We start from the raw sequence: 24,873 nt of genomic DNA on the forward strand, positions 1-24,873 counted from the left end.
TTCAATGATTTTGATTTCCAATCCGTTTCATTATGACTTAATTCTGATTGTATGACATATCAAAAACTAGTACAATATGACCTAATTTTTTAAGATGAGAGAATATTATGAAAAGAGGGGTAAAGGATGGTAGTACCCCAAAACCACAATGCTACATTGAAGGCTTTTGACAGAGTTCCAATTACTAAAGCAAAGTACAGACAGTCCTCATTTACTGATCACTCGTTCAACAACCATTCAAAGTTACGATGGTGCTGAAAAAGGATTTTTACACCTGTCCTCAAAGCAGTAGCTGTCACAGCATCCCCAGTCATGTGATCATGATTTGGGTGCTTGGCAATGTGCATTTATGATGTTTGCAGAATCCCTCAATCATATGATCACCATCTGTGACCCTCACAGCCAGCTTCCAACAAGCAAATGTGGGGGGGGATCAGAGTTGCTGGTCATGGTCATTTGATATTAACTTATTGATTGTGGGTAATTCATTTAATGACTGCAGCTGGAACCGATGTCATAAGTTGGCACAATCACATGACATTTCATTTTACAACCATGTTTTTTAGTGATGGAGTTGCCAGTCTCAATTGTAGGAGGACTATCTGTAATACCATTGGCAAATGAAATAAGTGGATACTAATTTTCCCTCTGCACTCTGAAAACCCATGTATGTATTATCTTTTAAGGTAGCTATATTCTGATTTCATGTACTGTACATATTAGAAAATGCAGAAAACAAGGTCTAGTAAGGAATCAAATTGGTGCCATCCTTTTATTACCTACTGAAAAAAGGAGTGTTTATAAATGAGGTACTGCTTTTCTTCAAGAAGTACATTCTCAAACTGCTGGAAATTATCTTACTCTGAGTGAATACACTAATTCATTCCCCAAACTCTATTTTCTGCAACTTTATCAATCTGACCTAGAATCACTTCCAGGGGAAAAATAATAACTGCAAAAAAAAAAAGGTAACTAATCAATTATGCCGCCCCAGACAAGATAGTTTCACCTGGTAAATCTGACTTAAGAGGTTCTGTAGGATAGCTTTATAGTATAAATAATGTAGGCAGATAATATGTATTAAAACACATGATTCCATTAGCTGGAGGACTATGCCAAATAATATTTTACTACCATCTTTGGTAATTTTTGTGGGTTTATCAATATAACATATTACATTTATGCTACCTCTATTTGTAGTCCCATTTGCCTCACTTCAGATTAGCTAGGTTTGGATTTTGCTCATTAATACTACAAATTGGCTGATACTGCCACACATATGTAAAAAATATACTTGATACAAATGTTTAAATAAACACTACGTATTTTAAAAATAAAAGCTAATATAAAAGCCAGCTATTTATACAAATCAACAAAAATTGTTAAATAGCAGCTACTTTTGCAGAATGCAACCACTTTTTATAAATTAACACAGCCAGTGATATAATTACAGATTCAGTTCCAAAATTCAGAGCAGAAACAGCATTATTCTATAATTCTTTAAAATAGATGCATTGCCTCCCAATATCATGCTTTTACTATATGATCCTGGGAAAAGATGTAGCCACAGACAGATGTATGTTCACACCCAAAGGACCTTTTGGAAATTCAAAGCATTGCAGAGCCTTCGTAATTAGCATCTATTTCAGGGTGAAAATTGAATAATTTTATACCTCTCTCCCTCTCTCCTCCTTAGGTAGAAATGTTGATGTGGGCAACTTAGAACTATCCTTCCTCTTCAATAACATTGCAGAATTGCAGTAGTTTAGTAATTTATTACCAAATAAAATGTTATTTACCAAAAAGCTTGGGAAAATTTCAAACAAAACCATCCTTCCTACCCAAATATTGACAATAATGAAGTGATTCCTGGCTGGAAAAAATGCCCATTGTCCTTACCATTCTGTGACATTCCTAAACCGATACCAAGATCAAATAGCTAAACATCCATTACTGGAATCCTAAAATTCAAATGGTCTCTATCCCTAAAGATAGTTCCTACATTTAATGGAATGTTGCTCCTTTTCAGCTCATCAATCTTCATAACTCAATTCCAGAAATATAGCTGGCCAATATTCCTGAGAGAGAGAGTCAAAGATAAGCTCAAGAGTGACTGGTTTCTTGAAATTCTCGTCTACTATACTGTGGAAAGAAGAAACAGTATTTCATGAGCTGAGGAGTAACTTAACTCATAAAGACATGTGTTATTTCCATAAATAGATGTCCTCCTTTTTCAATTAACAGAAAAAGTAAAAAACACTTCAAGTGCAAAAGTGTTGGTCCTAATTAAGCCAGCTGAGATCTGCAGTAGGGCAGGTATCAAGTTTTGTTTGTCCCCTTTATTAATTGCATTGAGTTTGGTGGTTTGCCAGTACCTAACTTAAAATAATTCCTCACTGAATGCCTCCCAAATTTGCTCTGAAGGACTGCCATTTGTCAGAAATGGTGTAGGGTCTTTTGCTTGAGGGAGGGGGGGGGGGTTAGATGACCTATAAAGTCCCTTCCAACTCTCTTAATTTTATGGCTTTATGTATCATTTACTGATTCTAGATTTTTTAAAAGAAAGATCTTCTCAACATTTTATTAAGCAGTAAGCACATTAAATATAATAATCAGTGCAGCATGTCATTGGAAAGCATCCAGAATATTTAAATGTAAGCTGTAACATTTGTTGGAAATGATCTTAAGAGCATGATGATTTTACAAATTGTACATTCTCAAAATATTTGGTGGGTGAAGTAACACATACTGTGAAAATCATAAATTGGTAACTATTATATATAAAAGTTACAGCTTTCAAGTGTTCAATATTTATCAGCTTTTAAAAGTTTTTATGTTTTGGAATATGTCCCCCAGGATAATAAAATCTATCTAGAAAAGCCCTTTCTGTTAAGGTCATGCTGATTTTAATTGTTAGCCAAATGAACACTTTTCTGGACAGAAATGCAAAAGCTTGTTTTATGGACACAAGAATTTCCCCATAAAGTACCTTATTATTTAAAACTTCTATTAGTTGTTTTTGTTCAATACATTGCATAACATTCTGGTCTTGATAATTATTTTCTCATCTTGAAATTACTTGAAATTGTAATCATTTTGAAATTAGATCCTAAAGTCTTAGTAAACTGCTACGGTACAGCAGTTTAGTTCTTGACTTACAACCACATTGAGCCCAAAATTTCTGTTGCTGCAGTTGTTAAGTTAGTAACATGGTTGTTAAGTGAATCTGGCTTCCCCATTGACTTTGCTTGTCAGAAGGCAGCAAAAGATGGATTACATGACCCCCAGGCCACTGCATAATGTGAACCAGTTGCCAAGCACCTGAATTTTAATCACTTGATCACAGAGAGTTTGCAACAGTGGTGTGAAACAGTCATAAATCACTTTTCCAGTGCTGTTGTAACTTCAAATGGTCACTAAATGAATGGTTGTAAGTCAAATATAAAAGAGTTTACCAAAATGATTTTGACTAAATATAAATACATTTTTGGACATAATAAATTCTTGCATACATCTTATGCAGTCATCCTAGGAATCTGTCAGAAATACTGCATATATTTCAAGTCAGTTCTGAATCGTTCGGCACGTACAGAATATTCATTTGCGTACAGGCGAAACCTAATAGTACGGTCACATCAACAAAATAAAGCCCAAAAGGAATCCTATTAGCCGTCGCAGCAGAGATGGGTTTTCAGCTCTTTCCATCCCTGCAAACTGGCCCCTCTTCGCTCTCCCCACAGATTCGCTCCCCTCCCCCCCCCCGGGCTGACTCCGCGGTCGGAGTTTCAGCAACAGCCGCAGCTCCGGGCTCCAGCCGAGAGAAGCGACGCTCGGGGGCGGCGATGGGGAGCGCCTCCCTCCCAAGCCGGCCGCGGGACTCCCCGCTTCCTCCTCCCAGACTCCGAGGTCCCGCTTCCCGGCAAGCTGAAGCGACCAGCGCAGCCGCCGCCGCCGCCTCAACCAGCAGAAAAACAACCATCCCGAAAGCGAGTCGCTCGTTCGCTTCTCCTCCGATCCCCCCGCCGAAGGGCTTCGGCCTTCCCCGGGGAGCTCGGCGAAACGCCCAGGGCCGGGGCCCGCAGCCTCTTCCCCGGGGCAACGTTACCTTTTGTTCCACGGCTGTCGCCCGCTCGCTGGTCCCCCCAAACCTGCCGCGGGAGGGGGGGGAGCGAGGAGGACGGAGCCTCCTCTCGACGCCGGGCCCAATCGCCCGGCCCCCGCTCCCGCCTCCGTCCCTCCAGCGATCGCCGGCCTGGCTCTGGGGCAGGGAGGGCTCGCCAAGAGGACGCTTCTCCCTCCCGTCCGAACCCCGGTGGCGACGGCGACAGCAGCGGCTCAGCTCCAAGCTGTTCCGTCCCCTCCCCCGATCCGATGCCTGATTGACGCATCGACGCCCGCCCTCTGACCGCCTTGCCCGCTTCGCATTGGCGCGTCACCCGAGCGGCCCGCCCACACGCCATCGCCATTAGCCGCTGCCTCAGAAACGCTGATGTAATTCCCACTCCAGTTCTATGGAAACAGAGACTCGGCTTCGTAGCGCCTTCTGGGTAGCATGGTTTTGTCCCGCCCATTTGCCGCAGTCTATGAGGGAATTTTGCTTCGCCGCTACTACAGCTCCCGAGATGCCTCGCGAGGACGAAGAGGAGAATGAGAAAATGGAGGGGGAGAGAGAGAGAGAGAGAGAAACGAAGAGGGCTTTCTCGAAACGGGAGGAGGAGGGGAGGAGCTCGCGCCTGCGCCAACAGGCCCCGGTGGCGCATTTTCCCTCCATCAGGCGGAGGAGCGATCTAGGCGGGAGGGGAGGGGTTTGCGCTTCTCGCTACTAGAGTGAGGCGGGCTGAGGAGTGGCTGAGGCCGGTGAGGAAGCCGAGGAGGCCGCGGTAGGTTGAAGCCGCCGCGCCGCTGAATCTCGCTCTACTTGTTTTCTCCGTTCGCTTCCAGGGGCTCTTCTAGTCGAGCGGCGGGTCTTTTCCGTGCCGCCCTTCAGCCTTCGCCTTGTTGCTGTGAGTCCCGTAGTCTCCTGCTCCCCACTCTGTTGCCTTACAGCCCGACGTGCCTACGAGCTCTGGAAGTTTGGCGCTGTCAGCGGTGTGCAGCTGAGCTCTTTCTCCCGGTGGCCGTAAACTCGGATGGGATGCAAGATCCAATCTGGGTCGGTCACCGGGATCGGAGGTTTTGTCTTGCGATCTTTCGGAGTCGTGCTGGAGCCCATTTCGTTTAAGTGTATTTAAGTACAACACAGAGAACAGCACCTGCTCTGCGAGAGAGAAATTCCCTGAAAATGGTCTCCAGCACGACTCCGAAAGCCTGGAAGAGAAAACCTCTCTGGTCCCGGTAACTGACTCAGATTGGATCCTGCAACGTTATCCTGGGACACCTATATTCGCCTTCAATCGGATGGGAAGCTTGGGTTTTTTCCCTCCTTAAAAGTGTTCGGATTTCTAGAAACGGGATGTGTGATTTTCATGGAAAACAGGCACTCAAACAACATAGACTTTTAGTTCTCTATGTATGAAAAACTTCAGATAATTTCTTTTTTCCACAGAATGCAAGATTCAAAATTGAAGTAGTCGTTCGGAGGGGAGAAAAATTAGCCTTAGACAAGTTATTTTTGGCATTGCACACCCACAAAATCCTTCTTTTTGGCTCTTGGCATCAGAAGTGCTAATACTGTATTTGACAAATTTCTTGCAGTTCAAGACATTGGGGGAGTAAACCTTCAGCAAAATCAGTGCCAGTCTTGCTGTGGTGTTATTCATAGTAAAATTGCATTTTAGCTTAATTTTAGCAAACTCATCTTGGTCCTTATTATAGGGACAGTAAACTGCCTGGGTTGAATAAGTATCCAATAAAGATGCAAATATTGATAGAGGCATTACTACACAGTTTCAAAAAATTACTGCATTGTAAATTACTGTACGATTATTTGATAACTGTACGATTATTTGATCATATTTTTAATATGCTCTTTAGCCACCTTCAGTTTAATTCCTTAAGGTAGATGGTGTAAAGTACCGGTATATGTACTATTGTCTCACTAGGTGGCAGTACATTGATGACCTTTCTTCGGTTTAGAAAAGAAACAGATCTTTTAAATGGAAAACCATAACATCCCAGAATAATGTAATATCACTCCATTTTTATATTGATGCCCTAAAACTGCATGGCTAGTGATTTATATAGTCACTAGGTGTTTTGCTCAGTCTGAACCTAGATATTATGTACTGTATGTGATTAATTTCATGAATGACATATCAAAAGTATTGTTAATTCTTTCCCTAGATCCTTAAAGAAATATCCTGAACTCATCTCTTTTTCTTGATGAGTGATACCATTCCTTCTGATGCAGTTGGTCGAAGAATTCTCTGTAATGGAGAATATGGAACAGTACTTTATGTTGGTAAAGTTCCTCCTACAACAGGTAGAAAAAATATTTTTATATTGTATGTATTTTGTAAAATAAAAGGGTGACATCATTTACTGTTTATTTGTTTTGTAATATTTATCAGTTGCTTCAAGACTCTGAGCCACAAGGAGAAAATGACACTAATAATCAAATTCCACAAGACATAATATAATCAATTTTTTAAAATCATATTGATGTTCATTAACAATCACATTAGTAGCCAAAAGCTTGTTGAAAGCTACTCTAGCTGAGAGCCCAGGAAGACCCTCTGCAAGGACGAGCTGAGGATTTTGCACAATATCTGCACGATAAAATCGCTCAGATTCGGGAAGGTTTGGACTCTAACTGGGTTAATTCGGATGAAATGACGAGGGCAGATCTTGAGTACGTTATTTGGGATGAGTTTGATACTGTGACTCCTGAGGACGTGGACAGGTTACTGGGAAGCTGAATGCAACCACATATTTATTGGACTCGTGCCCTTCCTGGCTAGTGCTGGCTACCCGGGAAGTTACACATAGCTGGCTCCAGAGAATTATTAACACTTCTCTGAGCGAGGGATTCTTACCTCCCGCCTTGAAAGAGGCGGTGGTGAGACCCCTCCTTAAGAAGCCCTCTCTGGATCAGGCTGTTTTAGCAAATTACCGTCCAGTCTCCAACCTTCGCTTTTTAGCGAAGATTGTCGAAAGTGTGGTGGCACAACAGCTCCCACAGTATCTGGATGAAGCTGTCTATCTAGACTCGTTCCAGTCTGGCTTCAGGCCTGGATACAGCACAGAAACAGCATTGGTCGCATTGGTTGATGATCTCTGGAGGGCTCGGGATAAGGGATGTTCCTCTGTCCTGGTCCTATTAGATCTCTCAGCAGCTTTTGATACCATTGATCATGGTATCATGCTGCACCAGTTGGAGGGGCTGGAAGTGGGAGGCACCGTATTATGGTGGTTCTCGTCCTACCTCTCCGACAGGTCGCAGTCAGTGTTGACAGGTGTACAGAGATCGACCTCGAGGCCTCTTACTTGCGAGGTGCCACAGTGGTCGGTCCTCTCGCCTCTCCTGTTCAACTTTTATGTGAAGCCGTTGGGGGAGATCATCCGTGGTTTTGGGGTGCGATGTCATCTGTACGCTGATGACACTCAGCTGTACATCTCCACCACAAGCCACCCCAATGATGCCCTTGAAGTGATGTCCCGGTGCCTTGAGGCCATACAGGTCTGGATGGGGAGAAACAGGCTTCGACAACCCTTCCAAGACTGAGTGGCTGTGACTGCCGGCGTCCCGGTACAGCCAGTTAGTCCCATCACTAACTATTGGGGACGAGTCATTGACCCCCGCAGAGAAAGCTCGCAATTTAGGCATCCTCCTGGATGCACGACTGTCTTTAGAAGATCATATAACAGCCATGGCCAGAGGAGCTTTCTATCAGGTTCGCCTGATTCGCCAATTGCGTCCCTTTCTAGACCGGGACTCATTACACACAGTCACTCAAGCCCTCGTCATTTCCCAACTTGACTACTGCAATGCTCTCTACATGGGGCTCCCCTTGAAGTGCACCCGGAAGCTCCAACTGGTCCAGAATGCGGCCGCGCAAGTAATTATGGGAGCAACATGGCGCTCACATGTAACACTCTTCTACGCGAGCTACACTGGCTTCCGGTGGCCTTCCGAGTACGCTTCAAGGTGTTGGTTCTTACCTTTAAAGTGCTCCATGGCTTAGGACCTGAGTACTTACGAGACCACCTGCTGCAACCGATAACCTCCCACCAACCAATACGCTCTCACAGAGTAGGCCTACTCATAGTACCATCATTAAAACAATGTTGTCTAGTAGTTCCAAGGGAAAGAGCCTTCTCTGTGGGGGCACTTACTCTTTGGAACAAAATACCCCCTGGAATACAAATAATCCCAGATCTTCGCACTTTCCAATGTGCCCTGAAGACCTTTCTGTTTCAACAAGCAGGGCTAGCATAAACATCTAAATTCTATACCAAGGTCTTAGCAGATACACCAAGTTGACTCAATTTATTATATACTGTTTATAAAAAAAAAAAAAAAAATTATATGTATATGAAATCTTAATCTGTTCACCGCCCTGAGTCCTTCGGGAGAAGGGCGGTATAGAAATTCAATAAATAAATAAATAAATAAGATAATGTGGTTTTAGGACTCTCCCAGAATGCAGGGACATGTAAAGCCAGGTGAATGTGTAGAGACAGCATGTTCCGTAGTTTGAGGGCTACTAATAAAATAGTTACTTTGAATTCTTTTTAGGATTTATTATTTAGTAATCAAATTTATATAATCGCCCGTCTCACCAACAGCACCTTTGGGCAACGCACAACAATCAGATGAAAACAACAAATGTTAAAAATAGATATATTAAAATTCATTTTAGTACACATCGCAAAAGCCAAAAATAAACGCTAAGGGAGGATAAAAATAGCCACTTTAACAATGGAGCTATCTAAGCAAGACTTTCTCCCTGGGAAATATAGGCCTAATAACATAGGCAGGTCTTGAGGGCTCTTCAGAATATCAAAAGAGTTGGAGCTGATCTAAATGGAGGGGGGGGAGGTTTGATAAGACAGAAGTCATGGGAGGGAAGACATGTCTCTTGTGACCCACCAAATATAGCTCTCTAGTCAATGAAGCCCTCAGCATGACTACTGTGCCAGAGGTTGACTTACATAAGTGGGAAGAGGTAGTCCCTCAGATAGTCCTCTCTTATGCATGAAGGTCTTTAAAGGTTAAAACCAGCAGCTTGAATTGAACTCGCATGCATACTGGCAACCAATGCAGCTCATGGAGCAGAGGTATAGCGTGCACTGTTCTAGGAGCACACATAACTGCCCGCACTACTGTGTTCTATACTAGCTGAACCTTCCGGATACTCTTCAAGGGCATCCTCATGTGGAGCACATTGCAATCGTCCAGTCTGAAGGTGATCAGGGCATGAGTGGCTGTAAGCAGGACCTGTCCATCCAGGAACAGGTATAACTGGTGCATAAGACAAAGCTGTGCAAAGACCCTCATAGTTTTAATTTCCACCTGTTCATCAAGCAGGAGTTATGACTTTAGAAGGGCTCTCAGATTGTGCACTGGGTCTGTCTGGAGTAGTGTGACTCCATCCAAAGATAGTATAGTCTTGGAATCAGTGGACCCCAAAATACAAATCTATTCATCTTGCCAGGGTTCAGCTAAAGCCTCTTGTTGCCCACCCAGACCCTCACTGCTTCCAGATGCCAGGATAAGATATTCACAGCATTGCATAACTCACCAGGGATGGAGATATATAATCGGGTTATATGGGCGACAGATAAGATCTCCCAGCAACTTCTTGTAGATGTTAAGAGTAGAGAAAGCACGAAACCCTGTAGCACCCCACATAGTAGAGGTCGAAGGCAGAACATCTCCTTGATGCTTATAACCCATCCTTCCCAGGCCAGAGGTCATCTAAACATGCGACCGATGCCATTTCTGTCCCATGCCCAGGTCTGACTCCTGATTGAAAAGGATCAAGATAATCTGCTTCCTCCAAGGTCCTCTAAATCTGTTGCATGACCACCTTCCCTAACAACTTCACCAAGAAGGGGAGGTGAGAATACTGGACAAAAAGTGTCTAGTATAATAGGATTCTGCAATGTCTTTTGGCGGTGGGGGACAAGCCACAACCTCTTTAAGAGATAATGGAACAAAGAAAAATTAACTACTGTCAGAACCCATTCACACAAAACACTCCCCGGGCCACTGTGACAAGCCAGGAGGAACCTGGATCTAAAGAACAGGTAGTTGAGCTCATAGTCCTGATGATTCTATCCATTTCCTCAAGTCCCACAAGTCTGAACCATTCCCAAATAACCAGGCAAGACTCCTCCCTAGGAATCTCCTCTAGACCTGTGACAAGGCCAGTATTCTATTGGGTACAAATTTAAGCAACTTTATCTGACAGGTACTATGCAAGTTCCTGTGCCTGCCCCTGTAAGAGATTTTCTAAGCTCTCTTGTCCAGGAGGGTCCATGCCAGCCAAAACAAAGCTGCAGGTTTGCAATCTCCAGATGCAATAACGGCAGAGAAATACTGGTGCTTCATCATTCTTACCACCACAACATAGACTCTAACCAATGTTCACTTGAGTTCATCCTTTATTGAGCACCCGTAATACTCTAGTCATCTCTCTTTTCATTTCTCTCACCCATCTGTAAACCACAGGGAGCGTTGGGATCCCACACTGGGCAGAGATCACATAGGCGGGATCCAATCCAAGGCCTCAGCCGTTCCCTTATTCTAATTGGCAGCCAAGACTTCAAATGGTCCATGTAGCAGACCAATAGGGATAACCTCCAATTTGTTCTGAAACTGTTCTGGATCCAATAATCTCTAGGACTGGACTAATCTAACGGTCCAACCTCCCTGTGGTACCTGATTGTGCTAGCGAATCACTTAGAAATCAGGGCATGATCCAGCCGTGATAAAGGAGAGACCTCCCAATTTCAGATCACGTTGCCCCTGCTTCAACAGGAACACCAAATCCAGAGAGTGACCACTATCCCGAGTCAGGTTCTGGATGACCTGGGATAGGCCATCGCTGTTTTGGAAGCCAAAGCCATCTCAGTGTATTCCTATAGAAGGAAGATTAAAGTCACCCCGAAGCATAAATCTGGGGAAATCCACTGCCAACCCAGAAACAGAGTCAAGGAACTCAAGCAGGGAGGTTGCCATGCAGCAGGAGATTAGTACAACAGCAGCATTCCCAGATGATCCCTAGAGCCCAACTTAATGATCAGGATTCTACAAGTGGGGATGAGTGGAACAATGTCCCTGAAAACTGTAAGAGATTCCCTGGTGACAATCATCACACAACCCTGTCCCTGCTGTAGAGGCTTGGTTGATGTCACTCAAGTGTGAGTGACAAATTTCAGGAAGGGAAACTCCCTCTTCTGGACCCAGCTAGGTCTTGGTAATAGTGCCATCTAATCCACAGTCAAATCAAGGACAAGTGGGCTTATTATAAACTGACACAGCATTTAGCAGTAGCAACCAGAGAGTAAGGTCATTGAAGGTCCATTGACAGGGCATTGGGGCTGAGATTAAGAAGATGGAACTTGGAGCTGTTAACAAAACAATGGATCCATGGTTTCTGAAAGTGACCCCCTCAATGTCTCCCACCTTATCTCTCCATGCCCATCACCACTATAGTACTTTGGTCTGCCTCCATCCCCCAAATAGTAACTCCATCCCCTTATCCAAGCCCTTTAGATCCCAGACCTGGGAACCCACCTACTGTCCTTGCCAAGTATCCTTGGGAGGCAAAGCCAGGCACCCCGAGGCACTTAACTTCACCAGGTCTCAGTGCAGAGTACCCAGTAGTCACTCCTCCACAAGCTCACAGTGCACACATCGCGCACACACACACACACACACACTTACTTTATGCAAGACACCTTCCCTTGCTACTTCCACCAGAGGACAGGAGCTCACTTCCTCCTTCACCTTTATCAAATCTTCCTCCGACTCTCACCAAGAGGAAGGAATCAACAATCTCATACCCACTAGTATCCAAGGACACCCCTCCCCTTCTGCTTCCATTAGCTGTGAGAGGTTTTCCTCCCATTCACTACCACCAGATCCACTTCTGATTCATAGGAAAGAGAGAAAGGGAGAGTTACTCAGACAACAGTGGGAAACTCCAAGTCCAGCTGTTAAACATTTTTCTATTAACTCTCCCCCAATCCTGGGGCCCTTCAACACCACTATACTCCATAGAAGCAGCCAGGCAGTCCAAAAAATCCCGCCACCGGGCTGCATAATAGACATTTTCCTCCTCTGGGAAATAGCCTGAGTGGTTGTCCAGCCCAAATACATCCCTGCAGTAGTGGATGCCTCAGGAATAGTCAGGCCAGTCTGAGAATGTGAGAAATGCCACGGCCTAATTTTGAAAAGTCACCCAGTTCCCAAGCATGGCAAATGTAGTTGGCATGGCAGGCATGGTTAGTGTTTCAAGACAGCAGGTACTTCTGACCTCTCCCAGTTCTCCCACTGAGAAAATCTAGATTGGGCCAGGTAGTCTAATCCAGCAGTCTAACCTCCCTGCCTCCTTGAGTATCAATCCAACATCCCACATGCACACAGCAAACAGAAAACAAAGCTAGCATAAAATCACAAGGATAGAAGTTCTGATGCTTCTGCTCCGTCTACCATCTTAACTAGAAGCTGCATAAACTAAATCAGTCTTCTTTTGACATGTTTGACTGCCAGCGGTTTCCTTTCCAACTTTTTCCTACTTTGAATTCAGATATAGATGTGTTAGTGTAAATACTTCTTTTGTTTGCTTACAGGTTGGTATATTTGAATTAATAGCTCAAAAATAGAGCCTTCGCCATAAACTGTTCTTTTAAAATGGCTTATCCTTGTGCTCTTCAAAGTAGATGCCAGAATTATGAATCACGCAACCTGTTAACACTTTGAAAAACAGCTTTGAGTCTTCATATCATGTTTTTAATGAAAAGAAGTCCTCAATGAATCTGGAAGTGTATTTCAATTTGATAAATACTATAGAAATGCAGCAATATGACAGCAGATAATAAAGTAATCTGAAGTAAAATAAATGTTAGAGATATTTTCAGTACAGATTACTCAGAAGGAAGACCTCTCTCTCTCTCTCTCCCACTCTCTCTCATATTTTGGCAATTCAAGTGTCAAAAAGAAATTGGTATCTCTTTAAAATGAATATATTACCATCTTTTTTGGAGTATAAGACGCACCAGAGTATAAGACGCATCTACCTTTTTTGGTGAGGAAAAGAAGAAAAAGAAATCTCCCTCTGCCTAATTTTGCCTCCTTACAGCAAACAGCCTACTTTACTTTCATTTTTGTTTTCAGCATAGCTTGATTAGCACAAGGAAAAAAAAATCTGTTCTAGCAATTTACCTCTTTGCAGCGATCAGCAGAGCCCTGCCCAAAACAGCTGAGAGCAAATCAGCTGAGAGTCGGGAGGCTGATCCAATCAACTTGTGCTAATTAGCCTGTGCTGAAGCTGAAAGGAGCTATTTTTTCTTGCTGTTTGCTTGCAAGGAGATAACTGCTGCGAGGCAGAGGCCAAAGGGTGGGGGCCAGTGGGTGGGCGGGGCTACATTTGGTGTATAAGACGCACCTAAATTTTCACCCCCTTTTAGGGGGGAAAAAGGTGTGTTTTATACTCCAAAAAATACGGTAATTCATAGGCCTTATTGTTACAACCTAAACATGCTGAAACTTTGTTAAATTTTATGTACTATTAGGAAATTCAGTTCTTCTGTTAAGTGTGCAGTTGAATTACTAATTCGGGATTGAAGTCCTTGATACAGAGCTTCAGACAAACCCTGCTGCAATACAAGAACTATCTCTGAAGCACTTGCTCTAGAATATTCTTTTTCCAAATCTGGAATATTCTTTTTCCATTGTGAATGTTATGATACGTTTTATACATTTGTGATAGTGTAGCTTTTTAAAAATTAGAAATAGCCCTTCTGTCAATATAAAAGTAATTTCATAAGGAAGAGGCAAGACTAGGCAATTTTGAGCACAGAGAGAACAGATCAGATCACCTGAGTAGCTATTAAGACTTTAAATAGTTTTATTGCTGAACCATTTTGAAAGTTGCATTATAAATCATTGATTTTTATAATATTAGGAATTTGGCTTGGAGTTGAATGGGACAACCATGAAAGAGGAAAACATAATGGTAGCCACGAAGGAATACAGTATTTCAAATGCCGGTGAGTTAATTCTGAAACGCAATTAAGATTAATTGATTTATGATTAATTATGATTCTTATGAACTTATGATTCTTGACGAATGTATCTTTTATGTACACTGAGAGCATATGCACCAAGTCAAATTCCTTGTGTGTCCAATCACACTTGGCCAATAAAGAATTCTGTTCTATTCTATTCTATTCTAATTTCCCTTTTCAACAAATAAATAGCATGTGCAAATTATAAATGAATCAGGCAATAAAATTAATATTTTCCTTTGACTCTTAATAGATTGTAGAAAGGTGGGGGGGGAAGTAAAGTTTGAAGGAAAAATTCCTCAGAGAAATGGAATAACAGTCTCTATAGCCTGACTGAGTGAAAGGAACTGAGCCCAGCCAGTCACTGGAGGTGGAGTCAACAATAATTTAAAAACATATTCACTCAGTATTTGCCTAACTGACTGGAAACTACCCACGCTCTTGGATTTTCCAAGCAGCTCGCTGGAGAAAATATCAATCAACTGCCTGATTTATTTGAATTATTGGGGATCAAACAATGTATTTAAGTAAAGTATCTGTAATTTGTTTTTGATTGCCCCCCCCCGTGCCAAATATTTCAAGCTTAATTTTGCTTTTTGCTTTTTGATTATGGGGCTTTTAGAGTTTTGAAAATTATTTTATAAAATAATGCTGAATATCACCCAAGCACATGCACAGAATACCCAAACACATACTACTACTAAGCAGCAGATTAATTATACAAATAAGTACATATTTACAAATTCTCCTATTCACAAAAAATATTTGTAATCTCAAATCAATATTTATGAAGTGTTCCTCGTTATTTGTGTATATATGGAGAACAGCAAAAATTTTGAGTTACCATTCTGTGCATGTCTTTTTTATATTGGTAATCTTGCTAGTTAAAATGACCCCTGAGTTTAATGTTCTGAAATGCGAGGAGACTGTGGTGAGCCTTAAGAGAAAATATGCATGCTAGATAGGCTTTCTTCAAGTATGACTTACATTGTTATTGGCTGTGAGTTCAGTATTAATGATTTAGCAATGCAGTATATTCAGAAAAAGGAGGAGCAAATTTGGCAATCTGTATATGAAACCACAACAGAAACTGCCCATTCACTTCTGTAGTGTGAGGAAAGGATGGAAAGGTAGTTAAATTTGTAGATTCATGAGAAGATGATCAAATAAAAAAAAAAGCAGGGTAGGCTGCAAAATTGTGAAGCTTAAAGCCAAAGATGTTTACAGCCACATTACACACTTCAAGGACAATGTTCTTACCCTTCTTGGCTAGTGCTAGCTGGTTTGCACATTTCAAAAGGTGATACAGGTAGTCCTCAACTTACAACCACAACTGAGTCCAGAATTTTGGTCATAAGTCTTTGATGTCATTAAAAGGTTAACCATATAATGACTCAGTTTTACAGTTGCATCATGGCTTTCTAAGACATCGTTGTTAAGTAGTCACGTGGGTCATTATGCAGAGAGTGGAGTGCCTCAGGTGGGGGAGTCCCTGGGAGTCCTAGTGCAGGCCAAGTGCAAGTTAGAGAAAAGGGAAAGAAGCTGTAGCTACCCCAGACTGATCCAGTAGTGCAGTGAAAAGGTGTCATACCCAGGAAGCACAAAACTCTTGGGAAAACATAAAACACAGTGGGATAAGAAATCAGCTCCCCCAACCGAGGGCTGAAAACCAGGAAGTCTCCACACAGAGAACAAAGCAGTTGCCGTGCTAGAAGCTCCAAGTGCCAGGGAGGCTCCAAGCCACAAACCCCCACGAAGTCCCAAATGGTTGGGAAGTTCCAACTCATCTGCCCTGCCCTGCACCACACTAGCTGACCTTCACCATTTTCTTCCTCCCATTAAACTGCCCAGCCTGATCCTTTACAAGGAAGAAGATTATTGGTATGCGCTTACTCAGAATTCATGATTTCACAGAACAATACTACTGTAAGCAATATGAATTTATTGTACTAGTGTTTTTGTGTTTAACCACTCTGGCCCAGATTGGAAAATGCAAATATGGCAGCTAAAATAGAACTTTAAAAACATTTGTATTCCTCCCAACTATTTCAAGAGTATATCGGAAACAAAGTAGCCCTGATTTGGTCTATATCTGGAACATCAACTAAAACACATGCATTTTTTATTCAGGAACAGGTCATCTGGAGCCATCTGTTTCTTGAACAAGATGTTTTAAAACTGCTTTTAAACAACTGTTGTCACTTTCCTTCCAGGCATCCTACAGGTGGATCCTTTATCCGCCCAAACAAGGCAAATTTTGGAGTAGATTTCCTTTCCGCTGTTAAGGAGAAGTATGGATTGAATGAAAATGAGCACAATCCGGAGAGTGAAACAGGACTGTCATTAGTAATTGGAAGGAAAACTGTAGAAACAGTTGGATTTGATTCCATTAAGGAAAAACAAAAGCAAGTACAGTTCCTCTGAAAATGAGCAGCATCAGAATGTTGAATGCATTTCTGTACTCTTGGAATGTTATTGATGTATTCATATGTTTATATCACATTCCCTATTACAATTCTTGCCCTTGTGCAACTTTTCTACAATCTTACTGTATTATTTCTTAGATTTATCCTGTAGCTGTTTATTTGTTATATGCATTGTAGCATGTTCTCTCTCAGAATATACTTTGTTATAGTGATGCTGTGTCTTTAGTGCTGCAGAACGTAGCATAAAAGACTCATCTGAGAAGGGCTCCTATTGCTCCTGCTGCTTTGGCAGTATGCAGCATTTCAGCAGGCCTTTGATTAGAACAAACTCAATAATTGATCTTTTAATATTAATATATTTATCTTAAGTAAAGTAAGGCAATGAAGCTTGGAGGGAAAGCATATAACTTTTTCATTGGGTTTCATTTTCTTTTTGCCTAAATATTTTCTACCTCAACAGCATTTTGCGGTGCTTTGTATCACCTTGCCTAGCTTTCTTTTCTGTCTGTCAAAAAAATACCCTGATACTTCACTCTTATTAAGGACAAAAAAAAAGGACAATGCTCTTCTAATGAGACACTTTTTTGTAGGCAATTGAATATCTTAAGTAACATTTCAGTAGATGAGTGTGCCGTGAGTCTTGCAGGTCAAGAAGAAGAAATCAGAAAATCATGCCCTAGTATCCTTTTTATATTGTCAAACTGCTTATACAGTATGTGGTCTGAAGCATAGTGTTGATTTAGAGAATTAGATAAGGTTATAACTACAGATAACGTCCTTAGGCAAAATTATTAGTAGTCTAAAATTAAAGCCTTTTGAGAAACACTGTGAAATATAGTAGCATTTTCCATGACCAGAAACAGTATCCTAAACAGCATATGGAAATTATGTTCCATTAGTGAGAAAATAGATGAGGATGTTTTGGGAAAATACATCACAAATAAATTGTAAAAGTCACAAATTTTAAAACAGCTGATTTTAAATAAAATACATTTCTGGGAATGCGGAATAAAATTAAACTATTCGAAAATAATAAGATGAAAAATGTTTAATATAAAAAGATTATACAAATGGAACCCTATATAAAAATGAATGGAAAGTAATAATCTTAATTTCAATTGAAATAAACATATTAAAAATAATCCTGATTTTCATGGCTGAAATTACAAAAAAATGACAAAACCATAATATCAAAAAGTACAAGTTCTCTGTGGGAATATTAGAATGAATGTATAATCTAAATTCTCTTGAGTTCATGGATATATCCTGGAGTCCTTTATATAGTTCTTCTGACCAGAAATGGATAGTGCAGTTTCCTTGCCATTTTGTACATAAACTGTGCAATAGGAAATTGTCTTTCCTCCCTGTTTTAAATCAATCTCTTCTCAGGAAAAAATGGAAAGAACATTAGGCATGCCTGGTGTTGCCATGTGCATGAAATGGCCTAACCCATAGCTCTGCTTGCCATGAGACCTGTCCCCATATGGTCCCTGGTCAATAAGGTATTGTCTTCTCCCTACTTAAGCTTCAGTATTTCTTGAGTCATGGAGTCCTTAAGCTAGCATATAGTGCAAGGTCATATTTCTTAAACTCAATCTTGCAAAAATTTTCTTAAATATATTTGCTCAGATATTCGACTGATAAACTTATCAAGAAATCTTTTGTCATCTTGGAAAGAAGTATTAGCGATTGCCTGCCAAGTTGAAAAGTTAGAAACACTTAATCTCAGGTATTCACATATAATTTCATAATGTGTAGATGGGCTTAGATTTATGTTTTTGGCAAAAAAAATTCTTAGACTAAATGAGGAAGACATTTTTTGCTGATTCCTCTTTTTCCACTGTGCCCAAAGAAAAGCTGCTCCAGCTTTTCCCTTGATTAGAGTCTCCTTGAACAGTACAAGGTTCTACAAGGGAACCGTGGAAAAATAGCATTTTCCTCTTCCACTCTTCCAATGATAGTCTCTACTGGATTTCTGCCCCTCTGGAAAATGAAAGAGCCTTTTCACTTGTGAAAGAGAACTCTAAACCCAATCCTTTGTTTGTGTTAAATATTGTCGAAGCATTTTAAATGTTTATGTTAATGGTACCAATACTCACTTCACACTGTGGTCCCTGCTAGTTTTTAGTATCCTCCTCAAATTGTTATTTTTTTCTTTAATTCCCTTAAATGCCATCCTTATATGGCAAAGGATGAACTCCTTTTCTGAATATATGTGTACCACTAATGTGTGGCTTTTTCTTTATTTTAGAAACAAGGCTTCTGCCTATAATTTGATTCTGGATTTAGGATCTTACGCCTTAAACTAATACCATAGATTTGATATGACTTGAAAGTTACATTACATCTCTGACATCTCAGTGTCTAACTCTGCAGGTGTTTCTGACATGAAATATGGGAGACCAACGTAAAGCAAAAATGATAAATTAACAGAAATGTAAAAGAAGACCTAATATAACTTTGTCTTAAATTGCAACAGAAAGATTGATGTGCTATATTTGTTCTATTTTCTAATGTGCTATTTTTTCTTCAATTTTGGAATAGTGAAAACAAAATGAAATTTCCATCTGTTCTACCACCTGCTTCACAAACATTTTGTAAACTCAGGGTTTTGGCACTTAATCAGACTGGAGTGACATGGACTGAGGTAATATAATTTAGATCTTTTGAAAGTTTATGGTTAGTTCCTAATCATATCATTTATAATTCTAATAAAACACTCGAAGATATATAAGCCAACATCCTTATAAAATACGCAATCTTTGCAAAAGTTTATACATTAATTTTTTCTTAGTTAAAAAAACAGGTAAGGAATCTGGCTACCGTCACAATTTATTTTTCCTATAGTTCCTGTAGGACATTACTTATTAAAACTGAGGAAAAAATATATCCATATTTTGCCTCATCAATTTTGTTATCAATTGTATTGAAGCTACATAAACTTTGCTTAAATTGCATCCTGGAAAAATCAAAAGAACAGTAGATTTTTCCAATAAAATTCTACTAGCTTTGCATGTCATGATAGCAGATATGCAGCTATGCACATGATTTTTTTTTCAGCTGTTGAAATGTTTTCCAGCTTTTCTAAGTCAGAGCTTTTTAAAAGTTTAATTATTTATTTAATATCTGTAGATGCCCATCTCAAGCCAGTGACTCTAATCGGTGAACACCTGGCTTCAAAGATTTCCCATCTTGCTCATGAAGTGCCCAGTAAAGTTTCCTATTCAATTTTCCTCCCTTCCAACTCTTGAAGCTTCCATTTCAAAATATGGGGAATACCATGAAATGTCATAACTTTTTCTGTTATGACATGAATGGGTTTGATTCCAAGTTCTTTGCATTTATCTCTAGTAAGATGACTCTCCCCATGGCTGAACTCAACATCCCTTCCAAGAATGAAACTCTTGTTTTTTTAAAAAAATGAAAGTAGGTCCCCTAACCATGAAATACATTTCAAGGTAGCTCTATTATTGAAATAAGTTTGTAAAGTTGGTATTATTTGATTTTTCCTACAAAGACAAGTGAAGTTTGCTGTTTGGACTAAATGGTGTTTTCCCATTAGGTTCTTTTATGTGCTACAGGGTGGCCGGCTCTTGAAGAACTGTACCTTGCTTCCAATAGCATTTCTCTTTTAAAAAGGTATGAGAGTAAATATTCATACAGCCATTGGTTTGCAGATATGATTCAGGTAGTTCCCACTTACCAGCCAAATTAGGACTGGCAACTCCGTTGTTAAGTAATGCAGTTATAAAGCGAAAGCTCACATGAACGGGCTAATTTACAACATCAGTTTGTCAGTTCCAGCTGCAATCATTAAATGACAGTTATCAAGCATGACATCACATGACTACGATCTGCAACTTTCTGACTGCTTCCCCATTGGCGTTGCTTGTCAGAGGCCGGCTGTGATGGTCACAAATGGCAATCATTTGACTGTAGGTCACTACAACTCATTAATGTGTTTTGATTGGCAAGTGCCCAAATTGCAATCGTGACCACAGGGACGCTACGATGCCCACAGCCCTAAGGACCCATCATAAATCTCCCTTTTCATCATCATAATTTCAAAGAATTGCTGAACAAGTAGTTAGTAAGCAAGGACTCTATATTGCATATTTTCAGAATGGCCTGAAATTTCTAATTATGAACCATACTGATTGGTGTGACTGTAAGCATTAAACTCCTTGTATGTGTATAGATATAATCCTACGTGTGTGTGTGTGTGTGTGTGTACCTGTTTTTATATATAAAAACAACTTGCAGTAAGAGAATATTTGCTCTGTTTAAAACATTATTACAAACATGACGACTATCCATTAATTAATATGTAAATTAAGGGTAGTTTGATAACATTCAAGATTCAATATCCTTTCATTATGATATCCCCACCTTCCATCCTGATTTGAGAAAAGCCACAAACCAAGATCAGAAGCAGGAAATTGCCTTTGAGTAGAGTAGGGGTAGTAAATGGTGACAAAAGGAATGTGTAGTTCAGGGTAGGTCCACTGCTTTATCTGTCCACCTTGCTGTTAAACTGTGGGTTGTGAGATAACAGCTCTTCCAGGTATAGTAGAGTCTGTAAAAACTATTGTACATATCCGTGACGGCGAAACTATGGCATGCGGGCCACAGGTGGCACGCATAGCCATATCAGTGGGCAAGCGAGCTCAGCTCTGGTGTGCATGTGCGCGCCAACCAGCTGATTTTCGGGCCTTCTGGGGCCACCAGAAGTAGGGAAACAGGTTGTTTCCTGCCTCCGGAGGGCCTCGGGGGTGGTGGGTAAGGCCCGTTTTTCTTTCTCACCTGGCTCTAGAGCCTCACTCAGAGTCTGGGGAGGGTGAAAACAGCTCCCCCCCCCCCCGGAGGCCCTCCAGAGGCCAGAAACAGCCCGTTTGCCAACTTACGTCAAACATTCATTTAAGTTCTTTAATTATCTTCAAATACATCAGTGAGGTTTTATTAGTAGAAACAGTAAAAAATGTATAACACTTTCCTTTAAGGTTGTCTTTTTCACTTGTAATTACTGTTTGGTTTTATATTTGATTTTCTCCTGATGCTCTGTTTATATTAGTAAAGAAAAAAAGAATTGTTGAGATAACTGAAACTTATGGATGAAAAAGCATTTATTTAAATGAAAATTATATTCCACTTCTTTAGAGAGTATATATTATTTAGAGTACTCAACCACAATGCATTTTCAAAATTGCATGAAACAATTACAGAGAAGGGATAAATAAAACAAGCAAACATGCATACTATCTAAACCATTATTTCAGATTAAATTTACAATTCCTGAGATACAGCAACCAGCAGGCCTTATTTTTTCTCTCAACTAAACTTCCATTATGGGATACAAAGAAGGTAATCTCATCAGATGTTAGGCTGAAACAAAGCTGGTATGGCAATTAAAAAATCTTCCAGTAAAAGCTATGTAGGTTATTTAAGCAGGGACTATATATTTTTGGTATGGAACTTTTGTAGTTCAGAAGAATTACCATATTTTTTGGTCTATAAGACCCCAAAGTGTGTGGAAATGTCTATCTTATAGAGTGAATGTTGCTGAAGCCCCGCTCACTCGCTGGTTCCCACACACTGGCCTCTGTCTCCCAGCAATTTGCCTCCTTACAGCAAACAGCCTGGTCAGCTTCAGCACAGCCTTGATTTAGCACGAGCAGCTGATTGACGGTTGGATCGGCCTCCTGGAATACCACTGATCAGCTGTTCCAGGCTGCAGGGATCGCTGCCACCACCACTGCGCACCCCATTTTTGGCCTCTGTGCATCTCATTTTCGGCCTCCATGCGCCCCATTTTTGACCCGTTCCAGGCTGCGGGAATTGCTGCTGCCTCCATTTGGTGGTAATAAGTGGTGGCCGTAATCCCTGCCACCTGGAACGGGCCAAAAATGGGGCACGCGGAGGTCGAAAACGGGGCAAGTAGAGGTCAAAAATGGGACGGGGGAGGCTGAAAATGGGGCATGCAGAGGCCAAAAATGGGGTGCACAGAGGCGGCGATAGGTGGCGGCAATCAGCGGCAGCAATCCCCGCACCCTGGAACAGCTGATTGGCGGTATTGCAGGAGGCCAGTCCAACCACCAAGCAGCTGCTCGTGTTAAATCAGGTTGTGCTGAAGCTGGTTGTGTTTGCTGCAAGGAGGCAAATTATATATGGTTTAACAGAGATAATCTTGGATATATTATGATCTGTGATCATTAAACTCCAGTGTAGAATAACAAGAAAACAATACAAAGTTTGGGAGATGCGAAATTATTGCTATTAAATCTCAGTCATTCTGGACAGCTCTCAACAGTCAGACAAAGAAATTGCAATAAAATTAATAAAGGAGAAAGAGAAAAGATGGCAAGAGGACTCAGTCTCCCTCAGCAAAGCCAAGTCTTCCCAGCTCTTCTAAACAATTGAAATTAAAAAGTAGTCAAGGTGGAAAATGATTTCTATATGATATAGGGTAGCAAACAGGTAAAATAAGAATGGAATTTGTATTTTCTAATTTTTTATTGTAAAGTTATAATATCATAAAGTTTTAAATAAGGAGTTTTCCTTGCAGACCTATTGATGTCCTCCAGAATCTGAAATGGCTAGATCTTTCTAACAATCAGTTAACTGATGAAAATCAACTTCATCTCATTGCAGATCTTCCCAGGTAACTGTTGTACAGCACTATTGTTAATCTCAGCGTCAACGTAACTTTCTTGGTTTTATCCAGCAAAATACATTTTTCTTCAGAGCGGAATATGACCCTGCTGTTTTCCTAATCTCTTACTTATGATACGTTACATACTGTACCTCTGTATTGAACCAAGCCTATATAGTGGTGCAGCTGGTGTTTTAGTTTTCTGCCAAACTATTTTCATCAGAGCTCCAAAAATTGTTACATGGCTATACTTATTAGGAATCCTCAAATACAGTGCCTGCAGACTATGATGACATATTTACCTTAAATTTAGTTTCTGCTTTTATTTATTCAAAAAAAAAAATGATTTTTTTTCATTTATTCTATTTTATTTGATTTATTTTTTATTTCATTATAAAGGTAAAGGTTCCCCTTTGCACATATGTGCTAGTCATTCCCGACTCTAGGGGGCGGTGCTCATCTCCATTTTAAAGCCGAAGAGCCAGCACTGTCCGAAGACATCTCCGTGGTCATGTGGCCGGCATGACTAAACACCAATGGTGCACGGAACGCTATTACCTTCCCACCAAAGATGGTCCCTATTTTTCTACTTGCATTTTTTACGTGCTTTCAAACTGTTAGGTTGGCAGAAGCTGGAACAAGTAATGGGAGCTCATCCCGTTACGCGGCACTAGGGATTCAAACCGCTGAACTGCTGACCTTTTCATTGACAAGCTCAGCATCTTAGCCACTGAGCCACCACATCCCTTCATTTCATTATACCCTTACAATAAAGGATCTTAATTACAACCTGTGTCTTGATTCTAATTTGACTTAACATAACAAAATTCTAATTTCAAATTTACGACAATTTATTGGATATGAAATCCAGATTATTGGCTTGTATTTTAATGGTTTGTCTTCTAAATTTCAGGTTAGAAAGTTTAATACTTTCAAACAATGGAATTTATTCTATGCACTTTCCTGATGCAGCATTTGGTACGTAAATTAAATGCTGTTATATATGCCTGTAATTTAATTTTTCACTATTATTTCACCAATTTATTCTTCTCTTTTACAGGTTACAAGACTAGAATGTTTCCTTCATTAACTCATCTTGTATTAAAAGACAATAGAATAGCAAAAGTAAGATGCCTGTGTCATGATTGTGTTCTGAATTCAATTATTTTCACTTACTACAGCTTTTCACTGTTTAAATATCAGTCATTTGTAAAAATGCACAGTAAGGTGGCATAATTTCATGTCAGACTATTTGGGTTTTATATTTGTCTGGCAATTAGTATACAAAGATATAACCATTGCTATATCCACCATGTAACTTACTACTATTCCCTAAGCCAACTGAAGTGAATGGGAAATTACTGACCAATACAAGCATTGCCAGACTGAAATTGTAATAGATGGCAGTTTTAAATATAATCAAAATATTTAACACATTTTGTTTTTTTTATTTGTACCATGAAGTTAATTTTTTAATTTATAATTTTATCATAATGTCTTAAGTACTATATTATTTTATTAAGTGGGTAAGATTGATATCTCTAAATCATTGCACTAAAGAGATTTGGCTTAACTTTATGTAAGCGGTAGCAAAATGTATTTTGGTTTCAGACTCGGTGT

General features: G+C 40.4%; 1 protein-coding gene across 4 annotated transcripts in view; it reads left to right on the forward strand.

Moving 5' to 3' along the window:
- Nucleotides 1-4,152: 4,152 nt before the first annotated feature.
- Nucleotides 4,153-24,873, forward strand: part of TBCE (tubulin folding cofactor E) — a 30,138-nt gene continuing 9,417 nt past the window's right edge. For 2 of the 4 annotated variants that reach the window (XM_087882964.1, XM_060692366.2), the window contains exons 1-11: nt 4,153-4,880; nt 6,283-6,421; nt 14,076-14,160; nt 16,392-16,583; nt 17,195-17,283; nt 18,234-18,333; nt 19,149-19,251; nt 20,167-20,243; nt 23,167-23,262; nt 24,167-24,231; nt 24,314-24,378. In XM_087882964.1, the coding sequence (XP_087739090.1) occupies nt 6,322-6,421; nt 14,076-14,160; nt 16,392-16,583; nt 17,195-17,283; nt 18,234-18,333; nt 19,149-19,251; nt 20,167-20,243; nt 23,167-23,262; nt 24,167-24,231; nt 24,314-24,378 (972 nt within the window). In that variant the 5' untranslated portion in view covers nt 4,153-4,880; nt 6,283-6,321. Of the gene's footprint in view, nt 5,004-6,282; nt 6,422-14,075; nt 14,161-16,391; nt 16,584-17,194; nt 17,284-18,233; nt 18,334-19,148; nt 19,252-20,166; nt 20,244-23,166; nt 23,263-24,166; nt 24,232-24,313; nt 24,379-24,873 lie in introns of all 4 variants that reach the window. The other 2 variants (XM_087882963.1, XM_034428306.3) reach the window with 1 other exon arrangement.

Source organism: Pantherophis guttatus, chromosome 1, assembly GCF_059756535.1.
Source record: "Pantherophis guttatus breed Tessera chromosome 1, ASM5975653v1, whole genome shotgun sequence".
NCBI classification, from domain to species: Eukaryota; Metazoa; Chordata; class Lepidosauria; order Squamata; family Colubridae; genus Pantherophis; species Pantherophis guttatus.